Genomic DNA, 20,321 nt, shown 5'->3' on the forward strand with positions numbered 1-20,321 from the left:
TATATATATATATATATGTTATATATATGTTATATGTTATATATATATGTTATATGTTATATAATATATATGTTATATATATGTTATTGTTATATATATGTTATATAATATATATGTTATATATAAACTCACATGTCCGCCTCCAGGAACAGGTCCAGGAGCATCCTCTCAGTGTATTGTAATATTATAGTTATATATATATGTTATATAATATATATGTTATATATATAAACTCACATGTCCGCCTCCAGGAACAGGTCCAGGAGCATCCTCTCAGTGTATTGTAATGTTATAGTTATATATGTTATAGTTATATATATATATATATATATATGTTATAATAACTCACATATCGGCCTCCAGGAACAGGTCCAGCAGCATCCTCTCAGTGTATATATGTTATGTTATATGTTATATATATTATAGTTATATAATAACTCACATGTCCGCCTCCAGGAACAGGTCCAGCAGCATCCTCTCAGTGTATATATGTTATGTTATATGTTATATATATTATAGTTATATATAATAACTCACATATCGGCCTCCAGGAACAGGTCCAGCAGCATCCTCTCAGTGTATATATGTTATGTTATATGTTATATATATTATAGTTATATATATATAATAACTCACATGTCCGCCTCCAGGAACAGGTCCAGCAGCATCCTCTCAGTGTATATATGTTATGTTATATGTTATATATATTATAGTTATATATAATAACTCACATATCGGCCTCCAGGAACAGGTCCAGCAGCATCCTCTCAGTGTATATATGTTATGTTATATGTTATATATATTATAGTTATATATAATAACTCACATATCGGCCTCCAGGAACAGGTCCAGCAGCATCCTCTCAGTGTATATATGTTATATATATTATAGTTATATATATAATAACTCACATGTCGGCCTCCAGGAACAGGTCCAGCAGCATCCTCTCAGTGTATATATGTTATGTTATATATATTATAGTTATATATATATATATATAACTCACATGTCCGCCTCCAGGAACAGGTCCAGCAGCATCCTCTCAGTGTATATATGTTATATATATTATAGTTATATATAATAACTCACATGTCGGCCTCCAGGAACAGGTCCAGCAGCATCCTCTCAGTGTATATATGTTATGTTATATGTTATATTATAGTTATATATAATAACTCACAGGTCCGCCTCCAGGAACAGGTCCAGCAGCATCCTCTCAGTGTATATATGTTATGTTATATGTTATATATATTATAGTTATATATATATAATAACTCACATGTCCGCCTCCAGGAACAGGTCCAGCAGCATCCTCTCAGTGTATATATGTTATGTTATATGTTATATATATTATAGTTATATATATAATGACTCACAGGTCCGCCTCCAGGAACAGGTCCAGCAGCATCCTCTCAGTGTATATATGTTATGTTATATGTTATATTATAGTTATATATAATAACTCACATGTCCGCCTCCAGGAACAGGTCCAGCAGCATCCTCTCAGTGTATATATGTTATGTTATATGTTATATTATAGTTATATATAATAACTCACATGTCCGCCTCCAGGAACAGGTCCAGCAGCATCCTCTCAGTGTATATATGTTATATGTTATATATATTATAGTTATATATATATAATAACTCACATGTCCGCCTCCAGGAACAGGTCCAGCAGCATCCTCTCAGTGTATATATGTTATGTTATATGTTATATATATTATAGTTATATATATATAATAACTCACATGTCCGCCTCCAGGAACAGGTCCAGCAGCATCCTCTCAGTGTATATATGTTATATGTTATATATATTATAGTTATATATATATATAACTCACATGTCCGCCTCCAGGAACAGGTCCAGCAGCATCCTCTCAGTGTATATATGTTATATATATTATAGTTATATTATAGTTATATATAATAACTCACAGGTCGGCCTCCAGGAACAGGTCCAGCAGCATCCTCTCAGTGTATATATGTTATATATATTATAGTTATATTATAGTTATATATAATAACTCACATGTCCGCCTCCAGGAACAGGTCCAGCAGCATCCTCTCAGTGCGGACCTGAGCAAAGTGCAGCGACTGGTTCAACCTGCTCCTGAGAGCAATGAACTCTGGGATCTTCTCAAACGCTCCGTACTTGTAGGCCTGGATGATGTACTCTGAGGTCTGGAGGGACAGGGGGGAGGGAGAGGAGAGGAGGGAGGGGGGAGGAGGGAGAGGAGAGGAGGGAGGGGGAGGAGGGAGAGGAGAGGAGGGAGAGGGAGGAGGGAGAGGGAGGGAGAGGGAGGAGGGAGAGGGAGGGAGAGGGACAGAGGAGGAGGGAGAGGAGAGGAGGGAGAGGGAGGAGGGAGAGGGAGGGAGAGGGAGGAGGGAGAGAGGAGGGAGAGGGAGGAGGGAGAGGGAGGGAGAGGGAGGAGGGAGAGGGAGGGAGAGGGACAGAGGAGGAGGGAGAGGAGAGGAGGGAGAGGGAGGAGGGAGAGGGAGGGAGAGGGAGGAGGGAGAGAGGAGGGAGAGGGACAGAGGAGGAGGGAGAGGGAGGAGGGAGAGAGGAGGGAGAGGGAGGAGGGACAGAGAGGAGGGAGAGGGAGGAGGGAGAGGGAGGAGGGAGGAAGGAGAGGAGGGACAGAGGAGGGAGAGGGAGGAGGGACAGAGAGGAGGGACAGAGAGGAGGGACAGAGGAGGAGGGAGAGGGAGGAGGGACAGAGGAGGAGGGAGAGGGAGGAGGGACAGAGGAGGAGGGACAGAGGAGGAGGGAGAGGGAGGAGGGACAGAGGAGGAGGGAGAGGGAGGAGGGACAGAGGAGGAGGGAGAGGGAGGAGGGACAGAGGAGGAGGGAGAGGGAGGAGGGACAGAGAGGAGGGACAGAGGAGGAGGGACAGAGAGGAGGAGGGAGAGGGAGGAGGGACAGAGGAGGAGGGAGAGAGGAGGAGGGAGAGGGAGGAGGGACAGAGAGGAGGGACAGAGAGGAGGGACAGAGGAGGAGGGAGAGGGAGGAGGGACAGAGGAGGAGGGAGAGAGGAGGAGGGAGAGGGAGGAGGGACAGAGAGGAGGGACAGAGAGGAGGGACAGAGGAGGAGGGAGAGGGAGGAGGGACAGAGGAGGAGGGAGAGGGAGGAGGGACAGAGAGGAGGGACAGAGGAGGGAGAGAGGAGGAGGGAGAGGGAGGAGGGACAGAGAGGAGGGACAGAGAGGAGGGACAGAGGAGGAGGGAGAGAGAGGAGGGAGAGAGAGGAGGGAGAGAGAGGAGGGACAGAGAGGAGGGACAGAGAGGAGGGACAGAGGAGGAGGGACAGAGAGGAGGGACAGAGAGGAGGGACAGAGGAGGAGGGAGAGAGGAGGAGGGAGAGGGAGGAGGGACAGAGAGGAGGGAGAGGGAGGAGGGACAGAGAGGAGGGACAGAGAGGAGGGAGAGGGAGGAGGGAGAGGGAGGAGGGAGAGGGAGGAAGGAGAGGGAGGGAGAGGGACAGAGAGGAGGGACAGAGGAGGAGGGAGAGGGAGGAGGGAGAGGGAGGAAGGAGAGGGAGGGAGAGAGGAGGAGGGACAGAGAGGAGGGACAGAGGAGGAGGGAGAGGGAGGAGGGAGAGGGAGGAGGAGGGAGAAGGAGGAGGGACAGAGGAGGAGGGAGAGAGGAGGGACAGAGAGGAGGGACAGAGGAGGAGAGAGAGGGAGGAGGGAGAGGGAGGAAGGAGAGGGAGGAAGGAGAGGAGGAAGGAGAGGAGGGACAGAGGAGGGAGAGGGAGGAGGGACAGAGGAGGAGGGAGAGGGAGGAGGGACAGAGAGGAGGGAGAGGGAGGAGGGACAGAGGAGGAGGGAGAGGGAGGAGGGACAGAGGAGGAGGGACAGAGGAGGAGGGAGGGAGAGGGAGGAGGGACAGAGAGGAGGGAGAGGGAGGAGGGACAGAGGAGGAGGGAGAGGGAGGAGGGAGAGGGAGGAGGGACAGAGGAGGAGGGAGAGGGAGGAGGGACAGGGAGGAGGGAGAGGGAGGAGGGACAGAGGAGGAGGGAGAGGGAGGAGGGAGAGGGAGGAGGGACAGAGGAGGAGGGAGAGGGAGGAGGGACAGGGAGGAGGGAGAGGGAGGAGGGACAGGGAGGAGGGAGAGGGAGGAGGGAGAGGGAGGAGGGACAGAGGAGGAGGGAGAGGGAGGAGGGAGAGGGAGGAGGGAGAGGGAGGAGGGACAGGGAGGAGGGAGGGGGAGGAGGGACAGGGAGGAGGGAGAGGGAGGAGGGAGAGGGAGGAGGGACAGGGAGGAGGGAGAGGGAGGAGGGACAGGGAGGAGGGAGAGGGAGGAGGGACAGGGAGGAGGGAGAGAGGAGGAGGGAGAGAGAGGAGGGACAGGGAGGAGGGAGAGGGAGGAGGGACAGGGAGGAGGGAGAGAGGAGGAGGGAGAGAAGTCACACAGGGAGGACAAAGCAGGAACATGTGGAGAGAAATAAGAATTAGGACAAGAAGACAGAAGAGACAAGTCAACATGAATGAGGTTTAAAGACAAAACAACTACCGTACTTTTCGGACTATAAGCCGCGGCTTTTCCCCCCATTTTTCGACCCTGCGGCTTATATAACGGTGCGGCTTATATGTGGACAAAACCCGAAAATCGAAATATTGCTTTTTTTACTGCATTGAAATGTTATTTATCTGTTCCCTTATTTGCTAAACTTAATACAAATGAGTTAATTCTTGTTATTTGTCCGACAGTATTGTGTCCCAATGGGAGTCATTCTCTGTAGAGGTGGGAACTTAAAGCTCAATATAAGAACGGCCATGCACCACCACTCACAGAATCGAGAAAGAGCAATCAATCTGTCAATCCTTTCCGTGTCCGGGCCGGGTGAGGTTTCCCGTGTTGAGTCAAATTAAGCCGCAGGCTCCACTCCTTACATATGGTAATTAAACATTAAAACACATGCAGCTTATAGTCCAGTGCGGCTTATATATGTACACATCATTCAATTTAGCTGCTGCGGCTTATAGTCAGCAGGGCTCCAGACTAACTTTTTTCACCACCGTCCCAAAACCGTCCCGAAATACAATTTTAACCATCCCAAAGTGAATGTAACCGTCCCAAAAATACCAGTGCATAGATTTTTTTTTTATTAAATTATATAAATTATACTTTTTTTTTGTTTATTTTTTTATACAGCTACTGTTTTATATATACTGTTTTAAGTAATAACTAGAAAGTAATGGTATTTATTCAACAACAGGTGATTGATTATGATACTAATACAAATCTATACGGGGCTGCAGCACTGCAGATATACCCTACTCCAACGATCCACACGGACATTACACGGTGTTGCACTCGTTACCAAGTGGCTCTGCAGATATACCCTACTCGGCTACAAGGCTCCGTTGGAGAGGATGTTGTGATTTTTGCACAATAAATATTCAACATTCTCTTTTGAGACTCCGCCTCAGACTCTTATCATTTGGCACTAAAAGCTAAACATTGTCACCGATATGGCTTTCCGCAACATGTCATTAATTGTGTACGCGAGGTGGTTCAGTGACGACGCTAACATGAGCTAGGTTAGCTAGCATGTAGCTGCAGTACTGTACCGGAGGAGAGGTGGGTAGGAAGTAACTTGATGCTGGATGAGCGTATTGCTGCGTTGGGAGGCGGAGATAGTCATTGGATTTGGCAAATCACGCTACGTTTAGACTTCAGTGAACTTAGTCAGCACGAGACATTAACCATTTGACAGCAATATATGCGCGCACTGACAGTCGTCCAATTGACATTTCCTGTGAAAAAAAAATCCTCTCCGTCCCGGATGCGTCCGAGCAAAGATTTCTGTTGTTTACTTTTACTCTTACTCTCATAGTATATATTCAGATTCATATTCTTTATTGCCTATATTTATTGTAATGTATAATATAACACACAAAGGCCCTCATCTGCACCTTGTTTACACCGTTTATTTTTCTCATATTTTTATATTCATATCTAATTTATATTCCTTTATTGATCCCCTTGGGGAAATTTGGGCATCATAGCAGAATGGGGGGGGGGGGGGGGATGGGTACAGGTATGGGCAGGGTAATAGTAGAAAGACATAAATATACATTATAATTAGGGATGCTCGATATTGGCTTTTTTACCGATACCGATATACCGATATTGTCCAACTCTTAATTTCCGATACCGATATCAACCGATACCGATATATGCAGGGTTTCCCCCCCCCCAAAAAAATGGAATAATTTCAGGTAATTAACATTACATATCTCTTGTTGTGGAATTAACACAACATTATGCATACTTTTGACAATAAATAAAATCAGAATTTGTTCTTACTTGCTTGCCTGGGTAAATAAAGGTTATAGAAATGTTAAAACATTTTTTTTTTTAAATTTAAAACCGATACCGATATTTTTTGATATCACATTTTAATGCCGATATCGGCCGATAATATCGGTAGGCCGATAATATCGGACATCCCTAATTTATATACATCTGAATATAAAAATATGAGAAAAAATAAATAGTATAAACAATATAATTAAACTAGGGCTGTCAGTTTATCGCGTTAATTAATTACACATTATGAATATTAACTCAAAATTAATTACAAATCTTTTTTTTTTAATGATTATTATCTCATTCATTCCATAAGAACGTAGAATACACATTTACACACTTTTTTAATATGGTCCATTTGCATGTTCTTGGTATCTGATTCTAGGGACATCTATGCTGGTAGACTGTGCTAGACTTACATCTTTCTGGTTGGAGTGGAAAAACCTGAGGGAGAAGTTACAGGACTGGGAGGCAGCAGCAAACTGACCCAGAGACTCAGCATAACGAGTCAACAGATACCTGCAGAGAGAGAGAGGGGGAGAGAGACAGAGAGACAGAGAGACAGAGAGACAGAGAGAGAGAGAGAGAGAGAGAGAGAGAGAGAGAGTCTTTATGGTGTGAGAGGAAACCAGAGTTCCTGTCTAAGGGGGTGTTTTCTCATTAGGAACGGTTGGTCCGTTCCGTCCCCGAGAACGATAGTCCCCCCCTCCCCCGCTCCCCCCTCCCTCATGGGGGGGGGGGGGGGGGGGGGCATAATCCCACGTGACAATGCATTGGGAACTTGTTTCGCATGACGAGACATACCCCCGTGAACATTATTGCACGGATCGGAATACGGGCGCGTGCATGGGAGCTTGCGCAATGATATTTGCAGCAGGTTGACAGTGATATTCTCTCTCTCTCAAGTTTCTTTAGTTCAAGTTTCTTTAATAGTTGTCATACAGAAGTACAGAATACTTTCATACAAAATGCTTCTTACTGTTACGCTCCAGAGACTGTGCTAGACAAGATAGTAGAGCTGCCGCGGTATCGGTATTACCGCGGTATCGCTGTTACATCATGCCCACCGCAGCGTTGGGCTGAATACCGGCATCACCGCTGTTTTTTATTATATTATTATTATTATTACGCTCTCGTTGGGCTTGCGGCTCTGCAGATATACCCTACTTCTCTGTCGAGATTCCAAGCGACCCTATTGGGTACCAGAAAAGTCACATGAAACATTGCAGACCACTGATTGGTCAGAAGAGAGACGCTTCACACGTTGGATCGTCTTGCAGTGCTTTTACTTCCTGAATCTCAGCCATTGATCAGAGCTCAGTCACAACACGGCTAATATACGTTAGCTCCCACCGGAGACCGGAGTGTATTACCGACGTACCGTCGCTCCTCAGGGAACGAGGCATAATGATTTTACTGCAACGAAATGTTATAATAAAAGCCCTTCGTTCTATACACTTGTCTGATTGAAAACTTTATTAACAGACCGCAGAATGGGTACAACTCGGCACGCTCTGAGCAAAGAAAGGAACTTAGATATTAATTGAGTAACGCTTGCCTTGCTATGTGGTCCAGTAAATACGAACGTGTAACTATACTAACGTTAATGCCACAAATCGAATGCCTTTGTAATCATAAGTAGTAACGTTATAATAATAAGAAGAAGAAAGGGTCGGGGGGGTAACCGGCGGGCGCGACACCGAGGGGAGACTTCGAATCAGTGTTTCACTTTTAATAACGAATGCGTGCATGCCGAATCCCAAACAATATTCATGCTGCAAAGTCATCCTCTAAAGATAGACATTTAGACTAGAGGCAGGCTATATGCTATATAAAGAGTAGACTACAAAAAAAATGCATTCAAACTTTTTTTTTTTTTGTGTGTGTGCGGTAATACCGCGGCGGTAGGAAATATATTGCAAATGTGTGCGGTAAGGAAAACATCAATACCGCGGCAGCTCTACAAGATAGTATCAAATAACATAGTATAGCATGTAATTTATCTCTCTCTCTCATGTAATCTCTCTCTCTCTAGACACACACAGTTCATATTTCACATTGGACATTTACGGTGGCCAGTTTCTAATTGCAGCCTCCCGTAGGTGCTCTTTGAGAGCGGTTTTGAATGTGGGTAGGGATTCACATTCCTTTACAGCTTTGGGCAGGGCGTTCCACATTGATGTGGCATAATTGCGAAACGTGTTTAGTCCCTTGTTTGAGCCGAATCTGGGTTTAACATGATTTGTGGAGCTCCCTCTGGTGTTGTGGTCGTGGTATTCACTGACCTTTGGGAAGTATTTCGACATGTACATGGGTACCTTAGTGGTGTAGTGTATCTTGTAGACCAGGCCCATTGCAAGTTAGCTGTACTCTGTCGCCTACTCTAAGCCATCCTAGGTTGTCAAAGTGGGCAGGGGTGAGGTGGGTTCTAGGAGTCAGGTCAGGATGGGGTCGTGCTGGACGACGTGCTTGGGGGTTTGAACTGGTGTACTGACCCGATGGTGTCGTGCTGCACGTGCTTGGCGTCCAGACTGGTGTACAGGTCCACCACGGGCTCGAAGGCTCCCAGCCGACAGTAGAGCAGCAGCAGCAGCAGCTTGAACTGGGCGTTGGAGGGACTCTGAGACAGACCCTCGTGGAGGACCCCCAGACTCTGCCACACCATGCTGTCATCCCCTGCAACACAACCACACACACACTCGCTGTTGAAAAGGGGAGGCACAGGAAAACCTGGCTTCCTGCAGAGCAAAGGCTGTGCTGTCATTGCATCCTCGGTGTGAAAAAAAATATTAGAGAAACGCATTTAAAAGAAAATTGAACTAATAACAAAAGGTTTTCTTGCACTACCAGATACAGGAAAACTACCAGTCCTACTAGGGGAGGACTCAACATGCTGTGAGCTAGCAGCAGCCTATGTTGCTGCCTGCCACAAACTGAGGGACAGTGAGTGACAGTCACCCGACATGTTTATGCCGTAATATTTTATGTTCTATTTTATGATGATAATTTTTGTATGTACTATGACATCAGGCCACGTGAGCGGATCGGCGCGGCCGAGAAATCCGCTCTTCGCTCTTTAAAGCTTGGTCCGCTCCGCTAATCGCTCATGTTGACCCCGCCCCCAAGTCGCTCTCCGCTCCCTCACCGCTCACCTTGAATCGAGCGCTCCCCGCTCCCCGCGCCAGATCGCTCGGCTTTTTTTTATTTATTTTTTGGAGCATGGTGTAAATTAGCTCAAACTACAACAGTCTACACCCCCTGGGCCCCTTAACAATTGTTTGTATTGAGCAGCATTGTAATTGTACCCATTCTGCAATGTTAAATAACGTTGTTTATCCATTCACTAGCTCTATTAACACTTTGGGTGCCGGGAGCCGTCTTTAGACGTCTTTGCTGGCCATGCTAAAGTTGCCGGGGGACGCTGTACGTCGTCTTTATATCAATATTTCAAAAATCTGCGATCGGATTCATAATGTCCCTCCGCTGGCCTGAGATCCACCAGCAGGACCCACTGAGCTCTCTGGCGGTTCAGGAGCGCCATCTGGTGGCCGATCGGCGCAAGCGCTTAACAGGAAGCGCACTAGAGGTTTTGCTAGACGTCCGTATTGCTTCCGGCCACTCGGTACATGTCCCGTGACTCTAGCTCGTCACTCTACATAGCGATCGATTGCCAATAACTCGATAAACAACATGATTTGGACGTATATACCATTATACAAGCTGGAGATGGACCGGGTAATAATATATCCCATAATGATAAAATTTCTACTCGACGATGATCGCCCAACGGCGCGCGGAGACTGGGGTGAGTTTCAGCGTGTAACGTTACCGTCTTCGATAATAACTGATATTATCAACATTTGACCCACATTAGATGATTGGTATAACGCTGCCCACGGAATTATAAACGCCCCCTCGCCCATCCGGTCAACATCAGATGACGTGTAGTAACTTCTAGAAGTACGTCTAGTTGGAATTTTTTATATCACGCTGATTGCCATCAAACTGTATTTCATCATCAATATAATGCATTTGGGGCTATATATCACGTTCTGGAGAAAGTTGCAGAAAGAGATGAAAACATACTTATACATTAGACCATACTTTACTATGAATATGTGAATGAAAAAGTTTAACGTTGCTACACAATGAACAATACATATAGGACTTTGAATGGGCCCTAATAATGGCAATGTAGCAATATAATTTAAAAAGTTATAGCCCTGCAAAGAAGGGGACTTTCTCCATAGACAAATAGCGCTGGCAATCTATGGTATATCATTAATTTAACCTTAGGCAACCAAAGTGTTAAGCGATGATAGTTAGCCAAGCCACAATGCTATGGTCGCTGCCATTAACGTTAGCATGTAAGCTAACGACAACAACAATGGCGTCGATACTTTTCTAACAGGAGTGAGTGAAGGAGGAGGAGTGAAGCCTGAACAGGATATCACAGGTTCACCCTTCTCAATTCTCATTGGTTGAAAATGGCCTTCATGTTTGTACATCGCCATCTGTTGCTTTGGCATTGTACTACATGTATATTATTACATCAGTGTTAAACCACTGTGTGAGCGTCCCGGAGTGGATTGGAGCGGAGGAGAACTCTCGCTCCGGACGTCGCGCCGACCCATTTTAAAACCCACTCCTCGCTCACGTCAAAACCGCCCGCTCCGCTCCCCGCGCCGCTCACGCTCCGATCCGCTCACATGGCCTGTATGACATTAATATGTGTTTTGTAATCCATGCTTATGTTATTAATCATTTGCTTTGGCAACATGTACAAGTTGCGTCATGCCAATAAAGCCACTTGAATTGAATTGAGAGATACAGAAAGAGAGAGACAAGAGACGGAGAGGGAGAGAGAGATACTCACCGGTTTCTGTCCATAAGTCAACGTAGACCTGAGCCGCCATGAGACAGTACATATCAGAGAACTGCAGCTCCGTCTTCAGACAGTCTTTTCCTGTTGGAACACAGACACACAGATCAGTTCCTTCCCTGTTGGAACACAGACACACAAATCAGTTCCTTCCCTGTTGGAACACAGACACACAAATCAGTTCCTCCCTGTTGGAACACAGACACACAAATCAGTTCCTCTCCTGTTGGAACACAGACACACTGATCAGTTCCTTCCCTGTTGGAACACAGACACACAGATCAGTTCCTTCCCTGTTGGAACACAGACACACAGATCAGTTCCTTCCTGTTGGAACACAGACACACAGATCAGTTCCTTCCTGTTGGAACACAGACACACAGATCAGTTCCTCCCTGTTGGAACACAGACACACAGATCAGTTCCTTCCTGTTGGAACACAGACACACAGATCAGTTCCTTCCTGTTGGAACACAGACACACAGATCAGTTCCTCTCCTGTTGGAACACAGACACACTGATCAGTTCCTCCCCTGTTGGAACACAGACACACAGATCAGTTCCTTCCCTGTTGGAACACAGACACACTGATCAGTTCCTCCCCTGTTGGAACACAGACACACACACAGATCAGTTCCTTGCCTGTTGGAACACAGACACACAGACAGATCAGTTCCTTCCTGTTGGAACACAGACACACTGATCAGTTCCTCCCCTGTTGGAACACAGACACACTGATCAGTTCCTCCCCTGTTGGAACACAGACACACACACAGATCAGTTCCTTGCCTGTTGGAACACAGACACACAGACAGATCAGTTCCTTCCTGTTGGAACACAGACACACTGATCAGTTCCTCCCCTGTTGGAACACAGACACACACACAGATCAGTTCCTTCCTGTTGGAACACAGACACACTGATCAGTTCCTCCCCTGTTGGAACACAGACACACAGATCAGTTCCTTCCCTGTTGGAACACAGACACACAGATCAGTTCCTTCCTGTTGGAACACAGACACACAGATCAGTTCCTTCCTGTTGGAACACAGACACACAGATCAGTTCCTTCCTGTTGGAACACAGACACACAGATCAGTTCCTTCCTGTTGGAACACAGACACACAGATCAGTTCCTTCCCTGTTGGAACACAGACACACAGATCAGTTCCTTCCTGTTGGAACACAGACACACAGATCAGTTCCTTCCTGTTGGAACACAGACACACAGATCAGTTCCTTCCTGTTGGAACACAGACACACAGATCAGTTCCTTCCTGTTGGAACACAGACACACAGATCAGTTCCTTCCCTGTTGGAACACAGACACACAGATCAGTTCCTTCCTGTTGGAACACAGACACACAGATCAGTTCCTCCCTGTTGGAACACAGACACACAGATCAGTTCCTCCCTGTTGGAACACAGACACACAGATCAGTTCCTTCCCTGTTGGAACACAGACACACTGATCAGTTCCTCCCCTGTTGGAACACAGACACACAGATCAGTTCCTCCCTGTTGGAACACAGACACACAGATCAGTTCCTCCCTGTTGGAACACAGACACACAGATCAGTTCCTTCCTGTTGGAACACAGACACACTGATCAGTTCCTTCCTGTTGGAACACAGACACACAGATCAGTTCCTTCCTGTTGGAACACAGACACACAGATCAGTTCCTTCCTGTTGGAACACAGACACACAGATCAGTTCCTTGCCTGTTGGAACACAGACACACAGACAGATCAGTTCCTTCCTGTTGGAACACAGACACACAGATCAGTTCCTCCCTGTTGGAACACAGACACACAGACAGATCTTCATGGTGTGGGGAGAGACCAGACCAGAGTCCCTGCCTACCATGCATGTCTTTATGGTGTGGGGGGAGAGACCAGACCAGAGTCCCTGCCTACCATGCATGTCTTTATGGTGTGGGGGGAGACCAGACCAGAGTCCCTGCCTACCATGATGTCTTTATGGTGTGGGGGGAGACCAGACCAGAGTCCCTGCCTACCATGCATGTCTTTATGGTGTGGGAGGAGACCAGACCAGAGTCCCTGCCTACCATGCATGTCTTTATGGTGTGGGGGGAGACCAGACCAGAGTCCCTGTCTACCATGCATGTCTTTATGGTGTGGGGGGAGACCAGACCAGAGTCCCTGTCTACCATGCATGTCTTCATGGTGTGGGGGGAGACCAGACCAGAGTCCCTGTCTACCATGCATGTCTTCATGGTGTGGGGGGAGACCAGACCAGAGTCCCTGTCTACCATGCATGTCTTCATGGTGTGGGGGGAGACCAGACCAGAGTCCCTGTCTACCATGCATGTCTTCATGGTGTGGGGGGAGACCAGACCAGAGTCCCTGCCTGCATGTCTTCATGGTGTGGGGGGAGACCAGACCAGAGTCCCTGTCTACCGTGCATGTCTTCATGGTGTGGGGGGAGACCAGACCAGAGTCCCTGCCTGCATGTCTTCATGGTGTGGGGGGAGACCAGACCAGAGTCCCTGCCTGCATGTCTTCATGGTGTGGGAGGAGACCAGACCAGAGTCCCTGTCTACCGTGCATGTCTTTATGGTGTGGGAGGAGAGACCAGACCAGAGTCCCTGGAGGAAACCCACGCGACGAATGTAGTGTAAGAAAGAGATGCTCTCTCACCAAACTGCAGCCCGTGGTGGTAGTGGGCCTTGAGCTCCGTGATGAGCCGTAGCTTGCCCTCCCGGTCCAGAGCGTGGTGCAGGCCCAGCGCGCGGCCCAGCTGACACACACACAGGTGTCTCTGCAGAGCCCTGGTGTCTGCTGGGAAACACAGGCCCTGCTCGCCCTCCACCGCCAAAGGGACCGCTTCACCCAGACGGTTGATGAACTACAGAGAGAGAGAGGGGGAGAGAGAGAGAGGAGAGAGAGAGAGAGAGAGAGAGAGAGAGAGAGAGAGAGAGAGAGAGAGAGAGAGAGAGAGAAAAGTCACACGTGAACACAGGTCACAACACAGTCTAGTCGATGATGAGGGTCACCATCATATCAGGAAATGAATCAATCATGAAAAAAGAGAGTTGAGTGACTCACACTCACCCGTCGTATTTCATAATACAACGTTTCTGAATGGACGTTTGGATTAAACCAAGTGTATGCAGTGATGCTGATGCTTTCCCAGCGGAACACAAGTTGCTTAACGTTACACAGCTATGTTATGTTGCACGTACATTAAGCTATGCAGCCCTTTAGCTCGAACTAACGTTAAGATAGTAGGAGCCGTCGGCCAACAAAGATGTTGTTTCAACAAATGGATTCACAAAATGGATTATCATCCAAACGTTATTGAAGTAAATGTGCGCCAAGAGTCGACAGTACTGAACCAGAAAAGGTATTTAGGAGCAATTTTTTTTGCATGATTAAAATCGATGGTTCGAAACGTCCGTTTGAAAAACACTGGCGAATGTTCGAATCCCAAAAACAGGCTTTGGGGACAGCCCTAGTGTGAAGAGAGTATGTGTGTATGAAGAGAGAGAGTGTGTATGTGTGTGTAGGTGTGTGTGTGTGTGTGTCTCACCTGAACGTGGTCGTCAGCAGGGAGCAGGTGCAGGTATATCTTCAGGTCAGTGATGCAACAGGGTTTGTCACCAAACTTCCCAAAGAACCTCACCATCAACTCCAAGGGATCACCTGTTACCAAGGCAACCAGACTGTCACATACTATAAACACCTGTTACCAAGGCAACCAGACTGTCACATACTATAAACACCCGTTACCAAGGCAACCAGACTGTCACATACTATAAACACCTGTTACCAAGGCAACCAGACTGTCACATACTATAAACACCTGTTACCAAGGCAACCAGACTGTCACATACTATAAACACCTGTTACCAAGGCAACCAGACTGTCACATACTATAAACACCCGTTTTCAGGCTCGGTGTCCCGAACAGACCCACCGCGTAGGCCAGATGCAAGCCGCATTTTACAATAAACCTCTGTGGGGCTGTTAAAAAAATTATTATAATCGCAATCGCAATATCTGTCAGAAAAATCGCAATTAGATTATTTCCCAAAATCGTGCAGCCCTAGTGGATAGATATATATATATATACAGTAAGAATAAATATATACGGTTACAATACAGCTTATTGTACATTAGGGCTGGGCGATATGGCCTAAATATGATATCACGATATTTTCTGACCTTTCGGCGATACACGATACACATCACGATGTTTTTCTTTTTTACCCCAAACAATTCATTATGAGGCTTACCAAGACAGTATTTGATTTTGCAAGCTAACATTAAAGACAAAATAAAATACCCATGCATTTAGCATTTTTATATTATATATTAGATTTAGATTATTAGATTATATATTGCATATATTTAGCAATGAGATATTATATGATTTAGATATGAAATATGATGAATTGAAAATGGGGGACCCTGATGTAAACAAGACTAAAGTCTTTCTCTGGTCTGCATCCCCTTAACAATTGTATGTATTGAGCTGTACTGTACCCATTCTGCAATATGTTAATAAAGTTTTAAATCAATCAATCAATCAATAGCATTTTAATGAAACTACTGTATATATGTATGTCTCTAAATGTTTTGATGAATTGAAAATGGAGGACCCTTATGTAAAAAAGTCGAAAGTCTTTTTCTGGTCTTCATCCTCCTGTACTGTATTGTACCCATTCTGCAACCCTTTAACAAAGTCTTCACTCATTCATTCTGACGGAAACATATAATTTTGATTGACAGTCGAGTCTGCCAATTACGTCACAGCGCTTGCACCCGCCCTGCTGTTCTTAGCACCAATCGGCAAGCTCCTAGCTTTTTACTTCCTGAATGTCCTGTGGCTGAACAACGTCAACAAGGCTACTAACGTTAGCTCCCCGCGGCCGTCGAGTAGGAGACCAGTGCTAAACAGGATGACTAAATGAGGCATAATGATTTTACTACAACGAATGTTATAATAAAAGCCTTTCCATACATCTGTCTGATTGAAAACTTTATTAACAGACCGCGGAATGGGCATATCTCAGCACGGGCTGAGATATGAACGAGTAACGTGTGGACAGATTGACGCGACACAATCCTCTTGGGCAAAACATCACGATATCCACGATACGTTGAAAAAGTGTATCGTTAATGAACTGTACCCGATATTTATATAATATCGTCATATCGCCCAGCCCTATTGTACATGCCATCATACAGAGTTATATGGGTTATATGCAGGTATATTCAGACAGACCTAGCTGGCTCTCCTCAGGACAGCCCCGCTCCCTCAGCCTGTGGATCAGCTCCAGGCGAGCCAGGTAGGGCCCTCTGAGCGGCCGCGCCTGCTTCCCCTCCTCCCCCTCCACCCGGTCCAGCACGAACCTCACCACCTCCCCCACGGTGTGGTGCACCGGGCCCTCCGGACAGCTGCAGAGGGAGTTATTATTATCAATGATTATTATTATTATTATTATTCTGACTGACGATATGCATTAAGCATCAGGTATTATTGCTGTGCATCTGCTTATTGCTGCCGCCATGTGTTTTAACTAGGGATGGGAATTGATAGGATTTTATCGATACGATTCCATTATCGATTCTGCTTATCGATTCGATTCTTTATCGATTCCCTTATCGATACCTGATCAATTTATAATTTAAATAAATAAATTGAAAATGCAACAGAACTACATTTAGTCATTTAGCTGACGCTTTTATCCAAAGCGACTTACAAGTTCTGTACGACAAGCCATCAGGAAGGGCACAACTCTATCAGCTGAGCAACAATGTTCATCAAAGTGTTGAGTGCTAAAGTGTAGGTTAGTTTATTAGGACAAGTGCATGACAGTACGGTTAGTTAGGGTTAGATATATTTTTTTTTATTCAGATAATGGTTGAAGAAGTGCGTCTTTAGTCGACGGCGAAAGATTGGATGGGTTTCGGCTGTCCTAACTGGGGTGGGTAGTTCATTCCACCATTGTGGGGCAAGGACTGAGAATAGGCGACTTCTCTTTGATGACCCTCCCGGAGCTCGGATAGGAGTAGGTCTGAGGCGGCCAGAAGATGCAGAGCGTAGGGGTCTAAGCTGGTTAGAATAACATGCAACTTGACATTTCTGATTGTCATTTATTGTTGAGCCCCCATGTCAGAAAAATACAAAAACTGTAAAAAATAAAACATTAACTATAGCCTACACTTAAATAAAATAATGTATTTGAGATTCTCTTAAAATGTATTTATTTTTTTATTCTTAAACTAATTTAATCTATTGAATAACAGGTTGTTATTCCTCTGACTTCTGTCTCTCACTCACACACTCTCTCTCTCACACACACACACACACACACACACACACACAGAGAGAGAGCTCCCCGGGCCCCTGTCCTATAAGGTATTGGCTTGTGTTGCTACACGGACACATTTGTATGTTGCACCACTGTACTTCCTGGCTTACAGTCTTGTAAACAAACATTCCGTCTCTCATTATATGTGAACTAAAGAGTACAAGGTTTACACAACAGCCCCCACCTGCTGTTTTATTGTATTTGTACCTGTACTATCCGCTGTCAGCTGTTTATCTCTCTTTGTGAGCTTGATTAAATAGCGTTAGCTCACGTTAGCTCCGCGGCTAATTTTAGCTCAGCCTGATCTAAATCAATGACTAGGTTCTAAAGCATTCAAGTAGTTTTCACTGCACATAGAAGTAGCCAAACAGCAGGAGCATTTCGGGAGCATATTACCAAAACCCAGGCAATTTTGAGCCATTAAGGAATCAAATAGAGTCTGCCATGGCTACATGCTAACGGCTAACATTATTGCGCAACTGTAGGCAGCGATAAGGGAATCGAAAGTCACGGGAGCCACACGGTTCCAGGCATCGGCCAATTAGGAACCGGTTCCCAACGGGAACCGGTTTTCGATTCCCATCCCTAGTTTTAACCCTTTCACTCTACCACACTACAGAAGGTTAACCCTTTCACTCTACCACACTACAGAAGGTTAACCCTTTCACTACCACACTACAGAAGGTTAACCGTCTGTAGTGTGGTAGTGAAAGGTTAACATTCTGTAGTGTGGTAGTGAAAGGTTAACCTTCTGTAGTGTGGTAGTGAAAGGGTTAACCTTCTGTAGTGTGGTAGTTAAAGGTTAACCGTCTGTAGTGTGGCAGTGAAAGGTTAACCGTCTGTAGTGTGGTAGTGAAATGGTTAACCTTCTGTAGTGTGGTAGTTAAAGGTTAACCGTCTGTAGTGTGGCAGTGAAAGGTTAACCGTCTGTAGTGTGGTAGTGAAAGGGTTAACCGTCTGTAGTGTGGTAGTGAAAGGTTAACCTTCTGTTGTGTGGTAGTGAAAGGTTAACCGTCTGTAGTGTGGCAGTGAAAGGTTAACCGTCTGTAGTGTGGTAGTGAAAGGGTTAACCGTCTGTAGTGTGGTAGTGAAAGGTTAACCTTCTGTAGTGTGGTAGTGAAAGGTTAACCTTCTGTAGTGTGGTAGTGAAAGGTTAACCGTCTGTAGTGTGGTAGTGAAAGGTTAACCTTCTGTAGTGTGGTAGTGACAGGGTTAACCGTCTGTAGTGTGGTAGTAAAAGGTTAACCTTCTGTAGTGTGGTAGTGACAGGGTTAACCCTCTGTAGTGTGGTAGTGAAAGGTTAACCTTCTGTAGTGTGGTAGTGAAAGGGTTACTCAAGATGCCTTCTAAAAATAGATTTCCCTAAACAATTGCTTGAGCACTACTAGAGGAATTCATGAGAGTTCTGGATGTGGAACATTACTCACGCCCATCTCTAACACACACACTCAATGTGTGCACTTACTGCTCTCCTTCCTCCGGCGAACTCCATGACTGATCGATGAGGTGGAAGAGAGCATCAAAGTAGAAGATGTAGAACTGCCAGTCATCAGGACTAAAGAGAGACAGACAGAGAGAAAGAGACCGAGACAGAGAGAGACAGAGACAGAGACAGAGAGATATAAAATAGATAATACTTCAATCTGGAATGTATTTCAGGGCCGTTCACCATCACATCATAGGCTGTGATTAATCACATCATACGGAAAATAAGAGATACATCCCGTCTGTGGGGACTGTGGTGATGAAGGAATGCATGGCGACGCGTTTAGGGGAACAATAGGTACTTATTGGTCACAGGAGTTTTCAGTCATTTTGAATGCAGATCCCCTTTGTGAATACATTTGTTTTCTAATGAGACAGCTTTGTTGACGGCTTCTGGGATGAGGCCACTAACGTTAGCATCGTTAGCAGACGGCTAACCACTAACGTTAGCATCATATCATTAGCAGACGGCTAACCACTAACGTTAGCATCATTAGCAGACGGCTAACCACCAACGTTAGCATCATTAGCAGACGGCTAACCACTAACGTTAGCATCATTAGCAGACGGCTAACCACTAACGTTAGCATCATTAGCAGACGGCTAACCACTAATGTTAGCATCATTAGCAGACGGCTAACCACTAACGTTAGCATCATTAGCAGACGGCTAACCACTAACGTTAGCATCATTAGCAGACGGCTAACCACTAACGTTAGCATCATTAGCAGATGGCTAACCACTAACGTTAGCGTCATTAGCAGATGGCTAACCACTAACGTTAGCATCATTAGCAGACGGCTAATGTAGAGGTGTAGATATAGTGGTATAAATACACATGTAGAGGGGTATTCTGCAGGATATTCAAATATGTTTTTGAGGAGTTTGACTTTTTAGAACATCATGATTGAAAACAGGCGTTTTTACTCCAATGTCTAGGAATGTAAAGAAACCGCTCAGACTCACGAGTCACGTAAGGACCTCCGACGCAGCGCTACTGTTCAACAAAGCAGAAAGTGTTTCAACACAGTACAGTAACGGTTTGGATGAGTCTGCAGAGAGGATGTGTGAAGGTTTTCTGGCTGTGTCTCGATATTGGCTTTTTTACCGATACCGATATACCGATATTGTCCAACTCTTAATTTCCGATACCGATATCAACCGATACCGATATATGCAGGGTTTCCCCCCCCAAAAAAATTAATAATTTCAGGTAATTAACATTACATATCTCTTGTTGTGGAATTAACACAACATTATGCATACTTTTGACAATAAATAAAATCAGAATTT

At 45.6% G+C, this 20,321-nt stretch overlaps 1 protein-coding gene across 1 annotated transcript in view; it reads right to left on the reverse strand.

Moving 5' to 3' along the window:
* Positions 1–20,321, reverse strand: part of naa25 (N-alpha-acetyltransferase 25, NatB auxiliary subunit) — a 54,686-nt gene that overhangs the window by 13,853 nt on the left and 20,512 nt on the right. Inside the window, exons 9-16 of the mRNA XM_084324431.1 lie at positions 19,009–19,098; positions 16,454–16,626; positions 14,756–14,868; positions 13,864–14,071; positions 11,196–11,285; positions 8,815–8,995; positions 6,739–6,838; positions 2,033–2,184 (exon numbers count right to left, since the gene is read on the reverse strand). Of these exons, the coding sequence (XP_084180557.1) occupies positions 2,033–2,184; positions 6,739–6,838; positions 8,815–8,995; positions 11,196–11,285; positions 13,864–14,071; positions 14,756–14,868; positions 16,454–16,626; positions 19,009–19,098 (1,107 nt within the window). The remainder of the gene's footprint in view (positions 1–2,032; positions 2,185–6,738; positions 6,839–8,814; positions 8,996–11,195; positions 11,286–13,863; positions 14,072–14,755; positions 14,869–16,453; positions 16,627–19,008; positions 19,099–20,321) is intronic.

The sequence above is a fragment of the Notolepis coatsorum genome (genome assembly GCF_963971535.1).
Source record: "Notolepis coatsorum genome assembly, chromosome: 11".
Lineage (NCBI taxonomy): Eukaryota > Metazoa > Chordata > Actinopteri > Aulopiformes > Paralepididae > Notolepis > Notolepis coatsorum.